The sequence below is a fragment of the Vulpes vulpes genome, chromosome 11 (genome assembly GCF_048418805.1).
Source record: "Vulpes vulpes isolate BD-2025 chromosome 11, VulVul3, whole genome shotgun sequence".
Taxonomy (NCBI): Eukaryota; Metazoa; Chordata; class Mammalia; order Carnivora; family Canidae; genus Vulpes; species Vulpes vulpes.
The window spans coordinates 52266964-52287304 of NC_132790.1; the positions used below are offsets into that span (position 1 = coordinate 52266964).

General features: G+C 50.3%; 1 protein-coding gene across 8 annotated transcripts in view; it reads right to left on the reverse strand.

Moving 5' to 3' along the window:
• NINL (ninein like) overlaps positions 1 to 20341 on the reverse strand; it is a 152666-nt gene that overhangs the window by 31485 nt on the left and 100840 nt on the right. For 6 of the 8 annotated variants that reach the window (XM_072727404.1, XM_072727407.1, XM_072727405.1 and 3 more), the window contains 6 exons: positions 16150 to 16324; positions 14943 to 15053; positions 14281 to 14361; positions 5912 to 6041; positions 2541 to 2647; positions 1199 to 1527 (listed from right to left, as the gene is read on the reverse strand). In XM_072727404.1, the coding sequence (XP_072583505.1) occupies positions 1199 to 1527; positions 2541 to 2647; positions 5912 to 6041; positions 14281 to 14361; positions 14943 to 15053; positions 16150 to 16324 (933 nt within the window). The remainder of the gene's footprint in view (positions 1 to 1198; positions 1528 to 2540; positions 2648 to 5911; positions 6042 to 14280; positions 14362 to 14942; positions 15054 to 16149; positions 16325 to 20341) is intronic. The other 2 variants (XM_072727408.1, XM_072727406.1) reach the window with 1 other exon arrangement.

Genomic DNA, 20341 nt, shown 5'->3' on the forward strand with positions numbered 1-20341 from the left:
AGGTCTAGGAGAGTGATTATTCCCGTCAGCCCCCCGGCACCCGGGGCCCCTCCACTGGTGTCATCTGGGGCATCAGGAGGTGGGAGCACCCACAGACTCAAAGGGCAGTCCAGTTCTTTCACAGCACATCCTATATACCATAGGGTTACCCCCAATAATCGAGCCAAAGGGGAGCACGCACCCCACCTAGGCTGGAGGGCATGGCCTCCACATAAAGGATGCCCACATCCTACAATCAGGGAGTGACTGAGGCCACACACACTTGGCTCCAACACTGAACCCCAGCAAGCCCTACACAACCCCTCTGCAAGGAGCACAGGTGCAGAGGGCCCCTGCACTGAGTTGTCCACTCAGCCCAGGGCCAACACGTGCTAGCTGTGGACACCCCCTCCTGGGCTGGCTGGTCTGAGGCTCCCCACAGGACATGAAGGGGGGCCAACTGACCGGCACCATGGTCACTCACTCCACTAAGTCAGACCCACTCGACAAGGAATGGACACAGGTATTTCTCGTGTAAGTAAGAGACCATTGAACACAGAATGCCATATTCCAGTTTTCCAAATAAACCTTTCCTCTCCTTTGCACATACATTTTGTTCTTTTCAAGAACCTCAATGAACCAAATTTGTCTTTCCCATCCCCATTTAAGGGCTTTAGACCTTTCATCCATCCATCTGCTCATGTGCCACAATACCACATCCTAAAAAATCAGAATAAGATATTAAATGAATACTGCCCTTGGCCATCAGGCAAGCGTGACGCAGAATTCAACAAGGAATTTTAACTCCTAGGGTCTAGTTAACACATTTTTAATACAAAGGAACAATCCTTACACAATGACCTGCTCTCTTTTTTGGGGGGGAGGATTTTATTTATTATTTAGAGAGAGAGTGAGAGAGCATGCATGGAGGGGCGGGGCAGAGGGAAAGGAAGACAGAGAAGCTGAAGCAGACTCTGCACTGAGCATGGAGCCCAAAACAGGGCTCAATCTCATGACCCCAAGATCATACCTGAGCAGAAACCAAGATCCAACACTTAACCGACTGAGCCACCCAGGCCCTTGACCTGTTCTTTCGATGCTCACCCACCTGCCCCAAGAACAAGTACCCCATGAGCAGGCACTGTGATTCTGAGCAGTTTGCCTGACACAATCTCAAATCTGAGTTCTTGGCAAGAAACCTCAGACGTGAGATCCTGACCTGACTCGCTGCAGCTCATTCCGGTGCCTCTGGCGCGGCTCCTGCTCCGGTGGGCCCTGCTCCGGGGCCAGCCGCCCAACCAGGCCAGACAGCGTGTGCACGCAGCATTGCCTCAACCCTGCCTGCTCTGGTAGTGGGCCACGGGTGACCTGCTGAAGCTGGTCCTGCAGGCCTCGGATGAACTCCTGAGACTTCCCAAGCAGCACCTCCAGGTCGGCTCTCCGGCACTCCAGCACGCGGACCTCAAGCCTGAAAGCCTGTTGCAACTCCTCCCTCTCCTTTGCGAAGTCCCTTCTCATCGCCTCCATTTCCTTTTCATAGGAATTTACCTGAAAAAAGAAATGTGAGCACTGTCAATCAGGAGGTCCTGAAAATGACCTTACTGGACAACAGAACACAGAAATACCAGACTTCCAGGCACAACACCCAAAGAACAACAGCCCAGACCCAATGAAGTACATAGCCTGTGAAAGGAAAGAGCCACGCTAAGGACAGTGGAGCTTCTCTGGGTCCCCAGTGTGGCCTCAGGCTTCCATAACCTTCACATGGGTCCCAGGAGGCAGAACCAGCAGGTGGGGAATGGAGGCTGGGGTCACACTGGGCCCACACTGGGCCAGGTGCCTGGCCAAGCCACCCGCAGGGCAGAGGGTGGGGCAACTGAGAGAACTGGGGAAGGGAGTCTTTGTGAGACCAGATGCTGGCTCTGGACATCCTCGAGCATCCCCCCAACACCGCTCCGGGTACTGCTACTGCAGGAGTTTCCAGCTAATGCATCCCAGGAACTCAAGGCACAAGTACATGACAGGCAATCCCATCTTGCTGCTGCTCTTACACCTGACAACAGATCCTGAAAACAAGTTGTGGCCATGTTGCTTAACAAAACCCCATCGGGATCTCCTAATGGAGCAGAAGACAAGTTCATCTAAGAAGAAAGACTCAGCCCGGGCCTGGCCACGAGGCCATGGAGTACCTGACAAAGGGCAATCCTGGGGTCATATCAGCTTAGAATGCAGCCGGGAGTTGATGATTCCCTGATGGCAGAGTGGGCAGGGAGCGCTGGCCTCAATGTGACCCTGGTGACACGTGAGGACACATAACCCCATTCCTTCCCTTTATGGGTCATTCCTTATCTCCTGCCTCCTTCCAAAGAGGGTGTGAGGCAGAATGCTCATTTTATTTACATTTCTCCACAATCTTCTATCTCCCTGAGTGGGCTTCTTAAAAGGGGCACAGGATCTAGTGCACACGTGTGCATGTGGAAACAGGCACAGTGGAACGAAGCTTTCAAGCGTGCAGCAGGGAGCTCCTCTGTGACCCGGTGGCCACCCTCACTCCCCCTGACCTTGGTCTCCAGCTGGATCTGGAGGGCTTGGTAGTGCTCCTTCACCTGCTCCATCATGATCTCCGTTTCTAAATTTACTGGAATGGAATCACCAATGAATGAGATGCCTGCAAACAAGGAGAGGTTCCTGTTGCCGTCCAACCCAAGATGCCATGGGCCTGTTCCCAGCCCTCCCGTCTGACATTGGCCGGCACCGAGTATTTAATCTTCCTCCACCTCACCCCTGGCCACCCACGGCCCTCCACAGCCCTTTGTGGAAGAGGAATGCATTGCTTGCAGAGAGCTGGCCCTTGGGGGTTCCCATGCACAATCTATTACGCTGAGCCCTCAAGGTTGGAGCTCTTTGGGAATCAGCACTCCCAGTCTTTACCAGAACACAAATTACTCAGAGATACACCCCAGGGGCTCCCTGCAAGATCTGTCAGGCCCCCAGATTCCCTAAAAGAGGCCACATGTGGTATGCTCATGACCCCTGAATTCTGTTCCCTGACAACACGAGACACATAAACTGTGAAGACAGGGGAACAAGTGTGGTGCTTTATGACGAGGCACTACGGGCCTTAGTTCTTCAACCTTTTTATTTTAGCTCTGCCCTTTTCCTGGAGGCTCTACGTTACCTACTATTACATGATAACATGGGGTTTCAACAAATGAGTTAGGCATAAATAGAGAGCAAAAGTTCTGACAGCTCACGAGACAGAGGATGTGGGTGACCCCACTGACAATGTCAGGTGTCCTTGCAGCTCATTTTGCGAGGAGCTCGTGGAGACGCAAGTGCCTGAGCACCCCCAGAGCACCAGATGTTCCCAGCAGCATGCCCAACGGTCGGCTTAGGATGCGAATTCAGACATAGCTCAGGTGTTTTCTATGTGGGTCTGGGGCTGGGCAAGTGAAGGGAGATGACACAGCCCTTAACAATTTGCTATGGGGGATCCCTGGGTGGCGCAGCGGTTTGGCGCCTGCCTTTGGCCCAGGGCGCGACCCTGGAGACCCAGGATCGAATCCTACGTTGGGCTCCCGGTGCATGGAGCCTGCTTCTCCCTCTGCCTGTGTCTCTGCCTCTCTCTCTGTGTGTGTGACTATCATAAATAAGTATATTAAAAAAAAATTAAAAAAAAAAAAACAATTTTCTATGAAAAAAATCAACAGAGTGAGGGCCGTGTGGCCTAGAGAAGTTAGGATAAGCACCTCAGGAAAGAAAGCAGCCCCTGCTGCCCTGTAACCCGGAGCTGCGGCCTGGTTCTGGCCGAGCAGACCCAGGTGAACGGGCGCCGGTGGGGGAGCTCCAGCTGGAGCACGGACGGCACGGCTGTCGTCATCCACACAGCCCTTCTACCAAAACTCCCGGGCAGCAGACAGACCCCTCCTTCTGTGAAGTGACTGGTGGAACCTCTGTGGTCAGATGGGGGAATGGTGGGAGACAAAGGTGAAGGGCAAGGGCCCTGGAAAGGGAGATCAGTGATGACATAAAGCCCGGGGCTCCTTCTGGTGCCACAGCCCAAGGTCTTCTGGACAACAGCCACCCCAGGTACTAGCCACCCCTAGCTCTGCTACTCCCTGGGCTAGGAGTCGGTAGTCTTGACAAGAGTCCCCCCTCCTCCAGGGACAAAGGGAGGTTAACAATCATCTCCCTTTGGCCAGGCTATCCACCTCATCTGGGAATGTGATACCATCCAGTGTGCTGGCCCTACGCCAACACGTCCAACTGAGGACAGTCAGGACTGCCGCTGTCGGAAGTCATCAGACTCCACTAAAGATGCTGTGGGGGTCCCCTTAAGGGACTGAGCAAGTTGGACTCAGCACACAGAAAGCCTCACTTGGTTCCCATGTTGGCTCTCTTAGGTACAAACTTTGTTCTTTTTTTTAAAAAAAAGACTTTATTTTATTTTATCTGAGAGAAAGAGAGAGGGAGGCCTGGGTGGGTCAGCGGTTGAGCATCTGTCTTCGGCTCAGGGTGTGATCCCGGGGTCCTGGGATGGAGTTCTGCATCGGGTTCCCTGCAGGGAGCCTGCTTCTTCCTCTGCTTGTGTCTCTGCCTCTCTCTGTGTCTCTCATGAATAAATAAAATATTTTAAAAAAACGAGAGAGAGAGAGAGAGAGAGAGAGAGAGAGAGAGAATGGGGGGGGAGGGGAGCCAGAGAGGGAGAGAAACTCAAGCAGACTCCTCGCTGAGGGCAGAGCCCAACGCAGGGCTCAATCTCATGATCCTGAGATCATGGCCTGAACCGAAATCAAGAGTCTTAATCAAGTGAGCCACCAAGGTGTACCCCCCCCCCTTTTCTCCTGTTTTATTAAGTAAACAGGTTTAGGACAATATGGGAGCTCTAAGAGGCTGACTCTGCCATGATATATGGTCAGTAGAGGCGGTTAGGTGGCTGGGGGCCAGACAGTCCCAGTGGCCCCCTCACAGGCCCCCCACAGCAGTGAGCATGGAGCTGCATGGGGAGCCGCATGCAGCATGTGAACTTGCATAGTGCTCACCCTACACAACTGCCAGGAGAGGTGGCTAGCAGCCAAACCCACCCTGTCCTCCAGAAGGACCATGGAAACCTGAAAGACAGCTGTGTCATCTGGACCCCACCCTCCAATTCTGGTCTCTAGAAGCAGCCAATAACACTTACACAGAGGGTATTGGGGCCTGCTAGAGTTTGTCCTGAACCTCAGAGGCTGAAGAACTGAGGAGCGTGAAGCCCTGGTCTTTCTCAAGTAATTCCTTCAGCGTCAGTTCTGTGCACAGTGGGGTGGAGTGGGCCCTCCAGGGTGCCCCAGCCCCACCCCCACCCCCACCCCTTTCACACTATGCAGGCAGAAAACACCAGCTTTGTCTGCAAGAGCCCACATGAGGCCTCTGTGAGCATCAGGAGTCCCTGACACATTTTAGACATTTGCCCTCCCTCTCTTACCTGTCACAGACCCAAGACCGGACCTGATGCTCTGAGCGAGGCTGGGAGACCACCGCCCTGCTCACTCACAGCCCTCCCTTCCCTAGATGACCACATCTGACCCATGCTGAATGCTCACCCTAGGGAATCTCTCTGGATCTTCCCCTGCGACCCAAGACCCACTAGGACATGCCTGTCCTGAGGTCACTAAAAGGTCATCGTAACCTTCCCATTCTACCCAAATGGCAGAACCTCACTCTCTTGTACCTCCCTTGGGGCTCTGGGTATTATCCCTGACTTGGGGTTACAGGCCATTCTCCCATGGGTGGTGGGCTGAAGGGCGTGTGATCCTTTGGAAGCCTGACATGCCATGCCTAGGCCAGGGGGGAAGCTTGTGCTGTGAGGGCAGACAGACCCCCATGGCCACCGGCCTCTGGTCCCCCAGAGTGGGAGCGCACAACCTGTCACCTCCCAGGACTGGGCTCCTACCTGCTGGGCCGTGTCCAGGGAGCAGCTGTTCCTCTGGCTGTGCATGGGGCCGGCCATGCCAACTTGAGGGCAGCTGTGCCCGCAGGCCTTCCAGTGCAGCCAGCAGCTCGTCGTTGCGGTCCTGCAGGTCCTGCAGAGTAGAGCCAGACACCCCTGCAGCCACTGCGGCCGCCTGAGGAGCCATGGGGAGCAGAGCAGTGGAGCCAACCCCCCAAGTGGGCAGCCAGGTGTCAGGTCCTGCCTTCCAGCATACCACACTCAACTTGCATTCTAGTTTCCTAATGATCCATGAGCCAAACCAAAGCAAGGGATACCTCTTGATTTGCTAATGCCCTGTGCCACTTTCCACCACCCGATATACGGAAGGGGCACTCTCTCTCTCTCTCTCTCTCTCTCTCTCTCTCTCCCCCCCTCTCTCTCTCACACACACACACACAGAGTGGAGTAGAAACTGAGAAGAAACGTAGAGAATACAGAGAACCTTCAACATCTGAAACCCCAGGTGCTCTGTGTAAGAGCACAGTGGTGCTGTGCCGTGGGTGTGATGCAGCAAGTCTCAGGATGTGTCCCGGCTTGTCCTCTGCACAGGGTTTTTTCTACAGCTACTAAGCCCAGAGGGTACCAGGTGCTTTGGACCAAGGGCCACAGAGCAAAGATGAGGACATCAAACAGAAAGGACGGTGTCTGGGTGAGCACGCACACAGGGGGAAGTGGGGGGATTTGGGGAAGGGTCTCATCTGCAACCAGTGTACTTTTGTTCACACTTGAATGAAACATCCCCACAAGCACCCCCATCACCTTATTTTTAAAGGGCTAGGAAGTGTAGAGTTTATAGCCATTTTCTCTGATGGTTTCACAGCTGTGTGTGTTGCCACGTCCACTCACAACTTTGCATCTATGTCCTCCTTCCCTGGAGCCCCACCAGGCCTATGGCTGCCCCGGCCTGCAGGATGGTACAAGTAACGCCACACCTTCCAACAGTGCAGCTCTCAGCCAGTTTCTCCTTGTGGGACATTCCCTCTCGGGGAAGCCCAAGCCTAGCCAAGGCCACAGGGAGAGGACTCAGGGCCCAGCCCCTGGTACATCAAGGATCCACAACCCTCTCTGGTGTTTGAATCCTATTTGAGTGTCCCCTCTGGGCAGTTCCCATTGAATAGACCTAATCTTCCCAAAACTGTTCCTGAAGGCCAGTGCCTGGCCTATGATGGCATCTCCCCTGGAGAAGGACCCTCTCGTTGGCAGCCTCACTGCACAGATCTTATAAGCAGCATAGATTCACACAGGATCACTGCACCTCACTCAAAAACTCCTAGACAAATGTATAAGTTTGCCCATGGAGGGAGCAGTTCTATCTAGGGAGAATGGGCTGGGCCAGAATGTGAGAGCTTCGGGACAAGTCTGCAAAGCAGAGCATGCTCCTCCTAGTTCCTACACAGCCTGTGGTCACTGCTGCTCTAACCCTGGGGTGTCCAAGGAGACAGCACTCACCACAGAGGCCACCGAGCATCTCAGGTGCAGTTAGTGTGAACTGAGGTGTGCAGCAGCCTAAAGTCTACACTGAATCTAAAAGACTAGATTCCAAAAAAAGGCTATAAAATATCTCATTAAAAATTTGCTTATATTGATTATATATTGAAATGGTAACAACATGGATATATTGAATTAAAATGTTATTACAATTAATGTCACCTATTTTAAAAAAGATTTTATTTATTTATTTATTTATTTATTTATTTATTTATTTATTTATTTATTTATTTATGAATGAGAGACACAGAGAGAGGCAGAGACATAGGCAGAGGGAGAAACAGGCTCCCTGCAGGGAGCCTGATGGGGGACTAGATCCCAGGACCCCGAGATCACACCCTGAGCAGAAGTCAGACACGCTCAACTGCTGAGCCATCCAGGTGCCCAATCACCTATTTCTTTTTACATTTTTTTTAAAAAAGATTTTATTTATTCATGAGAGACAAAGAGAGATAGGCAGAAACATAAGCAGAGGGAGAAGGAGGGGAGCCCCATGCAGGACTCAATTCCAGGACCTCAGGATCATGCCCTGAACCAAAAGGCATACACTCAACTGCTGAGCCACCCAGGCATCCCTTTTTTTACATTTCTTAATGTGCCTATGGGAAAACTTAAAATTACATGTGTACCTTGTATTCGGTATTTTGAAAATTTACACATATCCCACAAATTCAGCAATGCCAAAAAAGCAGGTTCTCTTAGGTGCGACCTATGTTGGGCAGATTTCTCTGCTCCCCGGACACATCAGGGAGCATGTCTAATTCTAACTGATGAGGGTGACATGCACCATCCTGGACGAGCCATGGGTCCTCACTCTATTCAAGGGGTGCCTGGTGGGGCTGGGGAGCCAGGTACTGTGTATTTTCACAGGGACTCATATTTCGTTGGGGTGCCTGTGGGTACCAAGGAAAGGCAACCAGTCTGAGAGGAGAGTGGGATTTCACCAGCAGCACTGGGAAGCATCAGAGAGGAAGGTGATGCCAGTAGGCTGGCGGGGGCCACAAGCAAGGCCTGAGCAAGCACACACATAAAGGAGGATGAAGAACCACCTGGAGCTGGGCAATGGTGGGGACATCTATTAGGGGTTAGGCTGCTTGGGCTGCTATAACCAAATACCACAGACAGGACTTATCATAACAGAAATTTAGTTCTTGTAGTTCTGGAGATTAGAAATGCACAATTAAGGTGCCAACAGACTGTGTCTGCTGAGGGCTTGCTGGTTCATGGACGGCAGTCTTTCCTGTGTCCTCACATGATAGAACAGATGGGGGAGGTCTCTGGGGTACTTTATATAAAGTACTAATACCTTATACTGGGCTCTACACTCATGACCTAATCATTTTCCAAAGGCACTGCCTCCTAACACTATCACATTGTGGGAACAGACTTCAACATGTGAATTTAGAGACATACAAAAGCATTCCATCTGTAATTGTGGAAATGCAGAGAGGGAAAATCTGCATTTGGAGTTTCCAAACAAGGACATGTTCCTCCATTACAGTGTCTACCCAAGGCAACGGCAGAAACATGAAGCCACAGAAAACTCTGATTAACATTTTACATTCCCCCTTAACCAAAGGCAGCCTCACCAAGAAAATTGAGACAGAGAGCTGAAAGAGATGACAAAAAGTTAAAATGATAAGTAGGAAGAGGATTCTGCAACAAGGGAAAGCATGGTTTCCTGGCTAACAAATATCTTGGTCATAAATTACAGGAAAACACAGAGCAGAGACCTTGGAAAGGGTCAGTGATACCCTGCGGGGAAGGCCAAAGGCCAGCTCTACCTCTACCTCTGAAGGGTGAGTGTAAAAACACGGTCAGCCCAGAGGCAGTGATGCTCTAGTAGCAAACAGCAGAGAAGCAGGATTTCTCTGGCTCACAGGAGACCTCCAAGCGTCAAATGATAGGTGTGGAATGGGTGCTAGGCTTGGGACATCATCATTTTGCAACTATCATGGTAAAGATTGAAGTGCATTCTAAATCCAAGGAAAATTCTGATGAAGGGCAGAATGTTTACGTGGTCTTTATGTGTCTCCCCACTGACCACTTATTAGTTGTATGAGAGAAAAAAACACCAGTATTTATAAAGGCGGAAATCAGGCAACACCTTGACCAGCTGACCAAAAATTAGCATCACCTGTGCTGTCCATCTAAGAACACATAATCTCAATTTAATCCAAAGAAGTATCAGAAAAACACAAAATAAGAATGTTTAAAAATATCACTTTAAAAATAGCCATGTCAGAGACAAGGGCTGTGGGAATGTGCTATAGACTGGATGTGCCCTCCCCCTAACCCCAATTCCCATGTTAAATTTTAACAGCTAAGGTGAAGGGGGGGTGGGTGCCGCTGGGAAGAAATCAGATCCTGAGGGTGGAGCCTCATGAACAGGATCAGAGTCCTTGTGTTAGAGACCCCAGGGAGGGATCCCTGGGTGGCGCAGCGGTTTGGCGCCTGCCTTTGGCCCAGGGCGCGATCCTGGAGACCCGGGATCGAATCCCACATCAGGCTCCCGGTGCATGAAGCCTGCTTCTCCCTCTGCCTCTCTCTCTTTCTCTCTGTATGTATGACTATCATAAATAAATAAAAAATTTAAAAAAAAAAAAAAAAAAGAGACCCCAGGGAACTCCCTGGGAAGCCAGCTTTCCATCAGCCCCTGGAAGGGAGGTCGCACCAGACACCAGGCCAGTCCTGACCCCAGGAGCTCAGGAAATCTGTAGCAGAAGCTTCTTCCACACTGTCCAGAACTAAACTGTCTAGGAGCCAAACTCCTAGAGCCTTCTGCCTCCAGGTCAATCTCACCTTTTAGAAACATACTGACAAACTGCTGAAAAGGAAACAGAAACATCTGAAGAAGCCTGAGTGGAAATGAATCAGAAAGTGCCAGCAGTGACTGCCAGTTACCCCCGCCTCATTGTAATGTGAAAATCACCCTCTGAATATTCATCCCCAGCTTGGCTCTGTTTTCATTACTCCCCACCATCTCCCTGTTCCTACAAATACAGTGACCCAGTGAGGCCACCCTGCTGGTGGGGTAGTCTCTGTCTCTAACTCACCACTTGGGTTGGAGAACTGTGGGAACTACATCTCTTGTTTATAAGCCCAGGGTCTATGTCATTTTCTTTTTCTTTTCTTTTTCTTTTTTTTTTTTTTTTGTATTTCTATATACTTGTAATGAGCAATCTAAAGGAATTTTTTATTTATTTTTCCCCTTTTTAATTTTTTTAGCTTTAAATTGTCCACACAAGTTTATTTTTTTTAGAATTATAAATTTATTTTTTCCCCTTTTTAATATTTTAGCTTTAAATTGTCCACACAAGTTTATTTTTTTAGAATTATAAATTTATTTTTTATTGGTGTTCAATTTGCCAATATATAGAAACACCCAGTGCTCATCCCATCAAGCGCCCCCCTCAGTGCCCATCACCCAGTCACCCCCACCCCCCGCCAACCTCCCCTTCCACCACCCCTAGTTCGTTTCCCAGCGTTAGGAGTCTTTCATGTTCTGTCTCCCTTTCTGATATTTCCCACTAATTTTTTCTTTCCCCTTTATTCCCTTTCTTTTTTTTTCCCCCTTTATTCCCTTTCACTATCTTTTATATTCCCCAAATGAATTAGACCATATAATATTTGTCCTTCTCCGACTGACTTATTTCACTCAGCATAATACCCTCCAGTTCCATCCATGTCGAAGCAAGTGGTGGGTATTTGTCATTTCTAATGGCTGAGGAATATTCCATTGTATACATAGACCACATCTTCTTTATCCATTCATCTTTCGATGGACACCAAGGCTCCTTCCACAGTTTGGCTATTGTGGACATTGCTGCTAGAAACATCGGGGTGCAGGTGTCCCGGCGTTTCACTGCATCTGTATCTTTGGGGTAAATCCCCAACAATGCAACTGCTGGGTCGTAGGGCAGGTCTATTTTTAACTCTTTGAGGAACCTCCACACATGGCCCAATGTTTCAGCTTGAAAGACCTTACACAGACATGACAACAAAAGACAACCTCTGACCTGACACTAGATCCTGTACTGCAGGGGTCAGGGTTAACCTAACAAAACTGAAATACCACCAACAGGTTAAGGTTTTGTATCACCGGTGTCATCAAGTTACTAAGTGTGCCACAGTCAGGCAGACCGGGAAGCTGGGTCTTCAGGAAGAAAAGCCCAGACTTTTGGCTTTCGCACATTTCTGTGGTGTAAGTAACTCCCACCACAGCTGATCTGAAGCTACCAAAAGTTTAACAAGAAGCCGGCAAAATTCTGAACACTCGACAATCAATCAACTCTGGTGCCTGCTCTTCGGATCACACTGACCAACTATGGATATGGCATCCCCCTCGGGTGTTCAGAAAATAACTGTGTACACATTCATATCCATCCACGGCACAGAGTGAGCAAGTATGCAAAGAGTACACGTAGAATCAAACGTAAATAACAGGTGAATATGGGCATAGTGTATCCAGGTGTCCCTGCCACTGTTTTCATTTTTGTAACTCATGTATTAGAAACTATTTTCTAGGGGCACCTGGGTGGCTCAGTGGTTGAGCATCTGCCTTTGGCTCAGGGCATGATCCCAGGACCAGCATGAGTCCAGCATCGGGCTCCCTGTGGGAAGCCTGCTTTTCCTTCTGCTTATGTCTCTGCCTCTTTGTGTCTCTCATGAATAAATAAATAAAATCTTTTAAAAAATTTATTCATGAGAGAGAGAGAGAGGCAGAGACACAGACAGAGGGAGAAGCAGGCTCCATGCATGGAGCCCGACATGGGACCGATCCCAGGTCTCCAGGACCACACCCTGGACTGAAGGCAGCTTTAGACCGCTGAGCTACCTCGGCTGCCCAATAAATAAAATATACAAAAAAAAAAAAAAAAAAAAAAAACTTTAAAAAATCATTTTCCGGGATCCCTGGGTGGCGCAGCAGTTTGGCGCCTGCCTTTGGCCCAGGGCGCGATCCTGGAGACCCGGGATCGAATCCCATGTCAGGCTCCCGGTACATGGAGCCTGCTTCTCCCTCTGCCTGTGTCTCTGCCTCTCTCTCTCTCTCTCTGTGACTATCATAAATAAATAAAAATTAAAAAAAAAAATTTTTTTAAATCATTATCCAATAAAAAGATCCTTTTTTTATGCTCTAAATGTAAGTTTGAAACAACCACGGGATCCCTGGGTGGCGCAGCGGTTTGGCGCCTGCCTTTGGCCCAGGGTGCGATCCTGGAGACCCGGGATCGAGTCCCACGTTGGGCTCCCGGTGCATGGAGCCTGCTTCTCCCTCTGCCTGTGTCTCTGCCCCTCTCTCTCTCTGACTATCATGAATAAATAATAATAAAAAAATTTTTAAAAAAATTTGAAACAACCAAAAAATATTCAAAAAATGGAAAGGCAGGGGATCCCCCTGGGTGGCTCAGTGGTTTGGCGCCTGCCTTTGGCCCAGGGCTTGATCCTGGAGTCCTGGGATCGAGTCCCATGTTGGGCTCCCTGTGTGGAGCCTGCTTCTCCCTCTGCCTGTGTCTCTGACTCTCTCTCTCTCTCTCTGTGTCTCTCATGAATAAATAAATCAAATCTTAAGAAAAAAAAATGGAAAGGCCAATTTCTAAGTACATGGATTAACTAACACTAACATGTACAATATTTCTGACGTTTCAAAAAGTCAAACTTCAAGAACTAGAAGTGAAATGAGTCATAGTTCTTTAAGTAACAGAGTTCTGTGAAAGAAAGACGGGGTTTATGCATGTTTGAAAGCTCCAGTGCATTAAGGTAATTGTTCACTGATGGTTAGTTATAGGCTCTAAATCAAGGTGACAAGCTTAAACGGAGGGAGGAAACACAACATGTCACTGCAATCCAACCAGCATGACAGACCCTAACCCCGACCCGGCACACACCCAGTAGGAGGCAGGCAGGAGGGTGACATAGCTGACCACACACAGAATTTTTAAGGGCACCCTGGTATCCAGGGTTTGGAGCAAAGAGCACTGGGCAGGAAGCAGCAGGTCACGTCCACTCCAGAACAGCACGGGCTCACCTTGATCCTCTGGTGTTGCCAAAGCCACGTGCAGCAGGAACAAAGTGAATTCTGACTTCAATTTGGAGGGAAATCATTAAGAAGTGAATTGGTAACAGACCCTTCATATCACGCAATAATGTCTCCTCTGCTGAGGTCCTGGATAACTTTAAGAGTGTAATAGGGTCGTGATACGTTCCAGCATCCCTGGCATTGTAGTTCATCACCCGTGCCCTGCTCTGTGGTGTGTCTACCTGAATAAGGCCCTTGGTGGGTCTCCCAGCATGGAACTTTGGAAACACTGAGGGGATCTCAGGACAGGTGCCAGTCTAGCAACCGTGGCCAGCCCCTTGTGGAACTTGAGATCTGGAGGCCCCATCAGTAGAACATGGGCCCAGATCAGAGGCTCCACCTGCCCTGCTCATAAAAGATGCTCCTGCCAACCCACGCTGTACTACTCTCCATGTGGAGGCCAGGAATGTGGTTTGCCAAGAATGACAGGCCACTTCCAGGCAGGGGGGCAACGTATGAGGCCTGCATACCCACTGCTAGGTCTGCAGATCACCAGTCGGACTCTGATGACCTGCACCACCCATCTGCACCACCCATCTGTGTCACGGGCTCCACACTCCATTCTTAGTAGGCATGGCTGGAAGAGGGCTATGTGGCCTTCTAGCACAGCCCCCAGCACCAGTGCCCTTGCTGCAAAGGGGACTCAGGGTGTGGGGCGAGGGGCATGAGGGCCCTATGCACCCAAGACAAAAGCGACGGCCCCAATGCAAGACAAAGGCATGTGATGGCTCAGGATGGCAAGGAGGCTGGGTGGGGTACGTACCCGGCACTTGAGCTCATACTCCTTTAGGACCTCTGCAAACCGCTCCTCCTGGGCCAGGAGTTCTATGCTCTGTGGCTCCAGCTAAAAGTCAGACCCGCACAGGAAAATGACAGACAGAACCTCAGGCCAGGTAGAATGTGTGCTATCACCCTTCATGCTCCTTCCACTGGGCTCAGCACCTCCAGGTATAGCCTTCCACCCCTCCTCCTCCTCCTCCTCCCTCCTCTCGTTTAAAAGATCTCAAGGCAAAAGGATGCTCTGAATTTATAGAGGGTGGTCATACTCCGAACTGGAGCCTGGGGTGCATTCCTTCCTGCCTTGGCTGCCTGGGATGCTCCCTGCCTGGACCTCTCCATGCAACACCTATCCTCTGTGCCCCTCGCCACTGAGAACCCATCACTGGGGTCTATGCAGCTGGCACTGGCTGGCCTTGGCCCCATCACTACAAGATCAACAGGCATGGTGGCACTAGAGCATACCAGCACCCCCGCACTGGCATAAAGAGGAAGAAAACAGGATGGAAGTCACCCTGCTGATTTGCTCTGCATTCTGGAATTGTAAAATTTAGAAAACAACATATTCACTCACCTATGTAATCTTTTTCAGGTCCCTGACACCTTTTACCCCGTGCCCAGAGACTAAGAATCAGCAGAAGGACTTGCCTTGTCCTTCAACACAAAGTCCAGGTCATTCTGCAGTTTCAAGACTAGCTTCTCTGATTCTGAAAGCTTTTCCACAACTTCAACAATCTCCTTCTGTAATCGACTGTTTTCCTACAAGACACAAACCAGCAGTTTTCTGGGCTTTGGGAGTGGAGGACAGAGCTGGAGGCAGCTGGTCTCCCCTCTGGGTCAGAGACTTATTCCCAGCAGCACTCATATGCAAGGAAGAAACTCCTGCCAATGCAGCCTGACTGGTGCTCACTGCCCTGGCACCTGCAGGGGAGGCTGTGCCGGGGACCAACCTGCGGAGCCCCTCACTACTGCTGGTCACTTTCCCCAGCGCACCTTCTTTTCCTGCCCTGAACGCTCAAGAAGTCCATGAGTAACACAAGAAGAGGCTGGGGCAATCCTTTCTGAGCCACTGTCTAAATGAGGGATTTGAAACAGCACAGAGCTCAGATGTCCCCCGGAGGAGGAAGGCAGTGCCCAGAGACACAGGAAACCAGTGAGAAGAGCAGTGAGGACACAGGGCAAGGACTCGGCTTCTCCCCCAGGGAGGCAAGAAACAGGCAGATGTGGAAAGAATCTGCAGGCTCCGTGTTAGAAGCAGAGGAGGAAGGCAGGAGCACAGGAGGAATCGGGGGACACCTCACTGGATGGAACCAAATGTAGGGTGGCTGGGGGTCGCAGGACACTCACCAAAGCCCAAAAACCCTGTGAGCTTCAGGCTATCCAGTCAGGACTCCAGCAGGCTGGGATGTAAGCTTTGGTCTTTTGCTGACCTCACAGATGCTCTGGTCTCCGGGGGTTGGGGGCAGGGGCACAGCAAAGCCCCAAACACCTATTTGGGGATGACCACCCCTGACCACTGTCCCCTTGAGCCAGAGTAGAGAATAGGAGCCCCACGGATCTTGACCTGCCCTGCTGCCCCCATGACCAGAGAGAAGGAAGGGGCAATGCCTCTGGTGGAAAAGCCAGAGACGTTTCTCCTTTGGCTGAGAAGCGTGCTACCTCTGTGACTGCAGCAAACATTTCTTGGTTGGAAATCCCAGGCATTTTCTGACCATGGAAATGTAAACTTAAGGTTTCTAGAAGGTATTCAGTCCCTGACTAGGAAAATGTGGGGTCTGGGAGGATGAACCCTTAGGCAACCTCATCTCTGTCATTCAGTGTAGAACAACCTGGGGAGACACTGCTCCCCACCTACCTTCTGGGCCAGGGTCAGCTTTTCCCGGAGGCTGGCCTCCTCGGCCTGCAGACGCTCCAGGTCCTTCTCCAGCACAGCTCTCTGCCGGCAGGTCTGCTCCCAGAACAGCTCCCGTTCCCTCTCCACCTCGGACCTCAGGAGGCTCAACCTTTCCCGGTACCCATGCTCCAGGTGTCTGTGAGGCACACATCGAACATGTCATGTTGGGTTGCAAGGGGCCCCCCAGACCCACACTGACCCCCACCTCTCCAGGGACATCTCCTGGGCAACACGGCCTTTCTTCCCTGGAACCTTCCTGCCCATGGCAGTTGGCTACACTGTCTGGGACTCAATTGTTCCTGCTGGACATATGGGGTCACTGAAACTCAGCTAAACAGCACAGGGGCCCTCCTTTAAATTCCCCCTACCCTGGGCCTGACAGTGGGCACCCCCACTGTCCAGGGCCGGGGGAGGTGATAAGGGAAGCCAGTAGGTCCTGGAGCCTCTGGAGTGAGCTAGCCAATGCTCTCTGGGGGTAGACCTCTCTGATGCCCTCTGCCTTCCGGCTACCTCCACACCAGGACAGCCATCAAATGCCCCAGGTAACCAAATGTGCACCAAAGCAAGCCTCTTGTGCAGGACACAGGCAACATAAAACCTATGGACAGTGCTCCCAAAGCCATCAGAGGAGAAGGTAGGAGGCATTCCGCTCCCCCCTCAGTTTCTGCCTTACTCTTTTGTAAGAACCATTTATATCAGCAGAAAAAAGTGCCAAATCTTAGTTTCATCACTGAAACAGATACTTAGCAGGATTTCTCAAACCAAGTCTCTCTAGTCTGAAGATGGGCACAACTCTTGCTTCACTCAGCAGAGGGCTTGGGAATGTTAATAATTCAGCAGAGAACACTGGGGGTTCATCCCCCAGCCCCCTCCAAACAGTCTGGACTTTCCCATCTCAGAACTTCAAGGAAAGAACACCCGGCAGGAAAGGAGATAGAGAAAGGACAGCTGTTACTTAGGGGAAAAGTCAGATGAATCTAGCTAATGTAACACTCCACAAACCTTGGGGTAGTTTTAAAAACACCTATTTGGGGCAGCCCCGGTGGCACAGCGGTTTGGCGCCGCCTACAGCCTGGGGTGTGATCCTGGAGACCCGGGATCAAGTCCCACATCGGGCTCCCTGCATGGAGCCTGCCTGCTTCTCCCTCTGCCTCTCTCTCTGTGTTTATGAATAAATAAATAAAATCTTAAAAAAAAAAACACCTATTTGTATCACTCCATTCTTTAAAAACTTTCAAAATATCCAACAAAAGGAAAATGGAGGGATGCCTGGGGGGCTCAGGGGTTGAGCGTCTGCCTTCGACTCGGGATGATCCTGAAGTCCCGGGATCTAGTCACATCAGGTTCCCTGCATGGAGCCTGCTTCTCCCTCTGCTTGTGTGTCTGCCTCTCTGTGTCTCTCATGAATACATAAATAAAATCTTAAAAAAAAAAAAAGGAAAATGAATAAAATGTGGCAGATGCACATAATGGGATGCTCTGCAAGTCACCACAAAAGCATATGTGATACAATACACAATACAATGCAAAATAATACAATTATTTTCCAAATGTGCATGGAAAAAAAAAAGTGAAGGACATAAAAACATCAGAAGTGATAACATCTGGGTGAAATTTCTGCTTTTATTTTTATTTTTACTTGTATTTTCCACAATGAACATGTATCATTTATTACTCTTGTAATAAGAAGAACCTAATACAGCCATAAAAGCTATTTCTAGAAACTCCTGCTAATGCTCTATTACTCATGGGGCCTTCGTGTCTCCCTGGGCCAGATTCTCAGACCAAGATAAGGCTTTCAAGTTTGTGATTCTCTGACCCCAAGAAAGACATCAAAAAATTCTTCCCATGTGCTTGGGAGAGAATCAAGCATAACAAGCCATGACTGAAGCAAATCAATTCTGTTACCTAAATTGATTATCTAAAACCAACTTACATTTAGCTCTCAGACACAGTTCCTTAAAAAGGAGTTTTCTCCCTTGAACCAAGGGCTGGTAGGTAGGTGGCAGTGCAGGGCCAACAGGAAGATCGTCTGGGACTCAGGCAGCTCCGGGTCTAGAGGCCTGTGTGGGCCCTCTAACCCCAGGGTCCCAATGAGGCTGCCACCCACAGTCTTAGAGGCACCACAATCAGTGTGGCTCCTGCTCAGGTAGGATCCCAAGCCTGCGAAGTCAGTGGTGAGTCTAACAGACCCATGCTGTTGGAAGAGCCACGAGGAGGCAGGGGAAGCACCGAGAAAGGAAACAATGTGCTAGCAACCACTGTGTTGGCTTCTTCCAAGGTTCCTTCAGTTCCTAATTTTTAATCATAATCTCACTCTGTGGAAACCCATGCTGACTCTGTTTTGTGAGGTCAGGGAATCAAGGAGACCATATCAAGTGAGCAAAATCATACACGAATAGCTTCAAAAGCCAACAGATTAAACACTCTAGCTCCACCAGCAGCAACTGGCTCAGCAAGAAGAGGTCAATGGGGAGGCTTGTTGCTGGATGCTACCAGGGAATCAGCTGAATGCAGACTGTGGATTGCTGACAGGAGCAGAAATAAAATGCAGTTATTTTGTAACTAAATGCTCCTCTGTGATCAACATCATCCATGTTCCACACTGAGATAAGGGTGGCTCAGCACATCCACACAAAAGTCAAGGTGTCAGGGCCGGTCTTCCCACCCTAGGCACCATGGCCTTACCAACACCTCCATACAGTTTGACCCTGTTTGTTTATTTCCTCAGGTTTGACTGGAAACATATTTTTTACAGATTTTATATATTTGACAGGGAGAGCTCACAAGCTAGCACAAGCAGGGAGAGGGGCAGGGGGAAGGGGAGGGGGAAAAGCTGGCTCCCCGCTGAGGCCTGAGCTGAAGGTAAATGCTCAACCAACTGAGCCACCCAGGCGCCTGAGATCGGAAATATTCTTGAAAATCAATGTTTTGGTTTCCTGAACATTACCATTATTCCATGAGTCTTTCATACAGGAATAGTGGAAGTGAGTACATACACGTGCACTCACACAGCCACACACCTCTCACTCTTTCACGCTAGGTCCCCTGACGCCATTTCTTGCATACTTCTTCTCCACACCAGGCAGAGGGAGGTGTAGACTTCCGCTGCTGAGCAGACCAGGATCTCAGCCTGCTGCATCTGACCTTTCCCAGTTACCACCAGTAAGGAAAGGGCATCTCAGGCCTTTGGGATTCCAGAGGCCTGTAGACTCAGATATGTTGCTCTATTTGGCCCAGAGCCTGTGCCCTCATAGACCAATAGGGACAGCCAATACCTTCCCTTGAAACCTCTAGTACACGGGTCCTATGAGAGGGTGAGCCAGTGGGGCCCTGGGGTGCTGACCTAGCACAGCGGGATGTGCCTCCAGGTGACAAATTTTGGGCCACACTGGTTGTGTGACTATGGGCAAGCTACTGTACTGCTGCCAAGCCTCAATTTCTTTAGCTGAAAAATTAGGCTAAATAGCCAAGTATTTGGGTAAAACCACAGTTGGTAAGTCAGGATGCCTGGCACATAATAGGGGCACTGCCACACAACAGTCTCACAGGCTGGATAGAAGCTCCTGCCTAAGGGCCGACTAGCTTTGCAACCCCCAGACCTCTGGCTGCTTCATGAAGGGCCCGGCATCCCTGGTGAACATGGCTCTTAGGCTTCAATGTCACTGTTTAGGTCGACACAATCAACAGGCCCTACGTAGCCATGAAACCCTTCATCCCCTGTGGCCGTGCTGCAGACCCGTGGAGCCCCAGGGAAGCTGGCTGCACCCTGGGGTGCCTCCAGTCTCTCCCACGGTGAGTCACGAGGCCCTGTGGTGCGGGCTTTGTAACTATAACCACGACAGTCCCCACACAGGGCAGGAGCAAGGCTTTCTTGGGATGGTGCTCAGAAACCTGCAGTAAGGCAGATGGAGCAGGGAAAAGGTCCCCGTGAAGGCCTTTCCACTGCCCAGGGCCATGCAAGAGCGGACTTCATGTACCGCAGGCCACAATACCCACAAACTGCTGGCAGGGCTGGTGCAAGAGACATGTTAGCTTCACATGCCACAACCACACACGACAGTGAGAGGAACATTCAGAGGCACAGGAATGAGACGGCCTGTCACAAGCTCAGTCCTCTGCCCACTGAAACCATGTATACTACCTGAAGTAT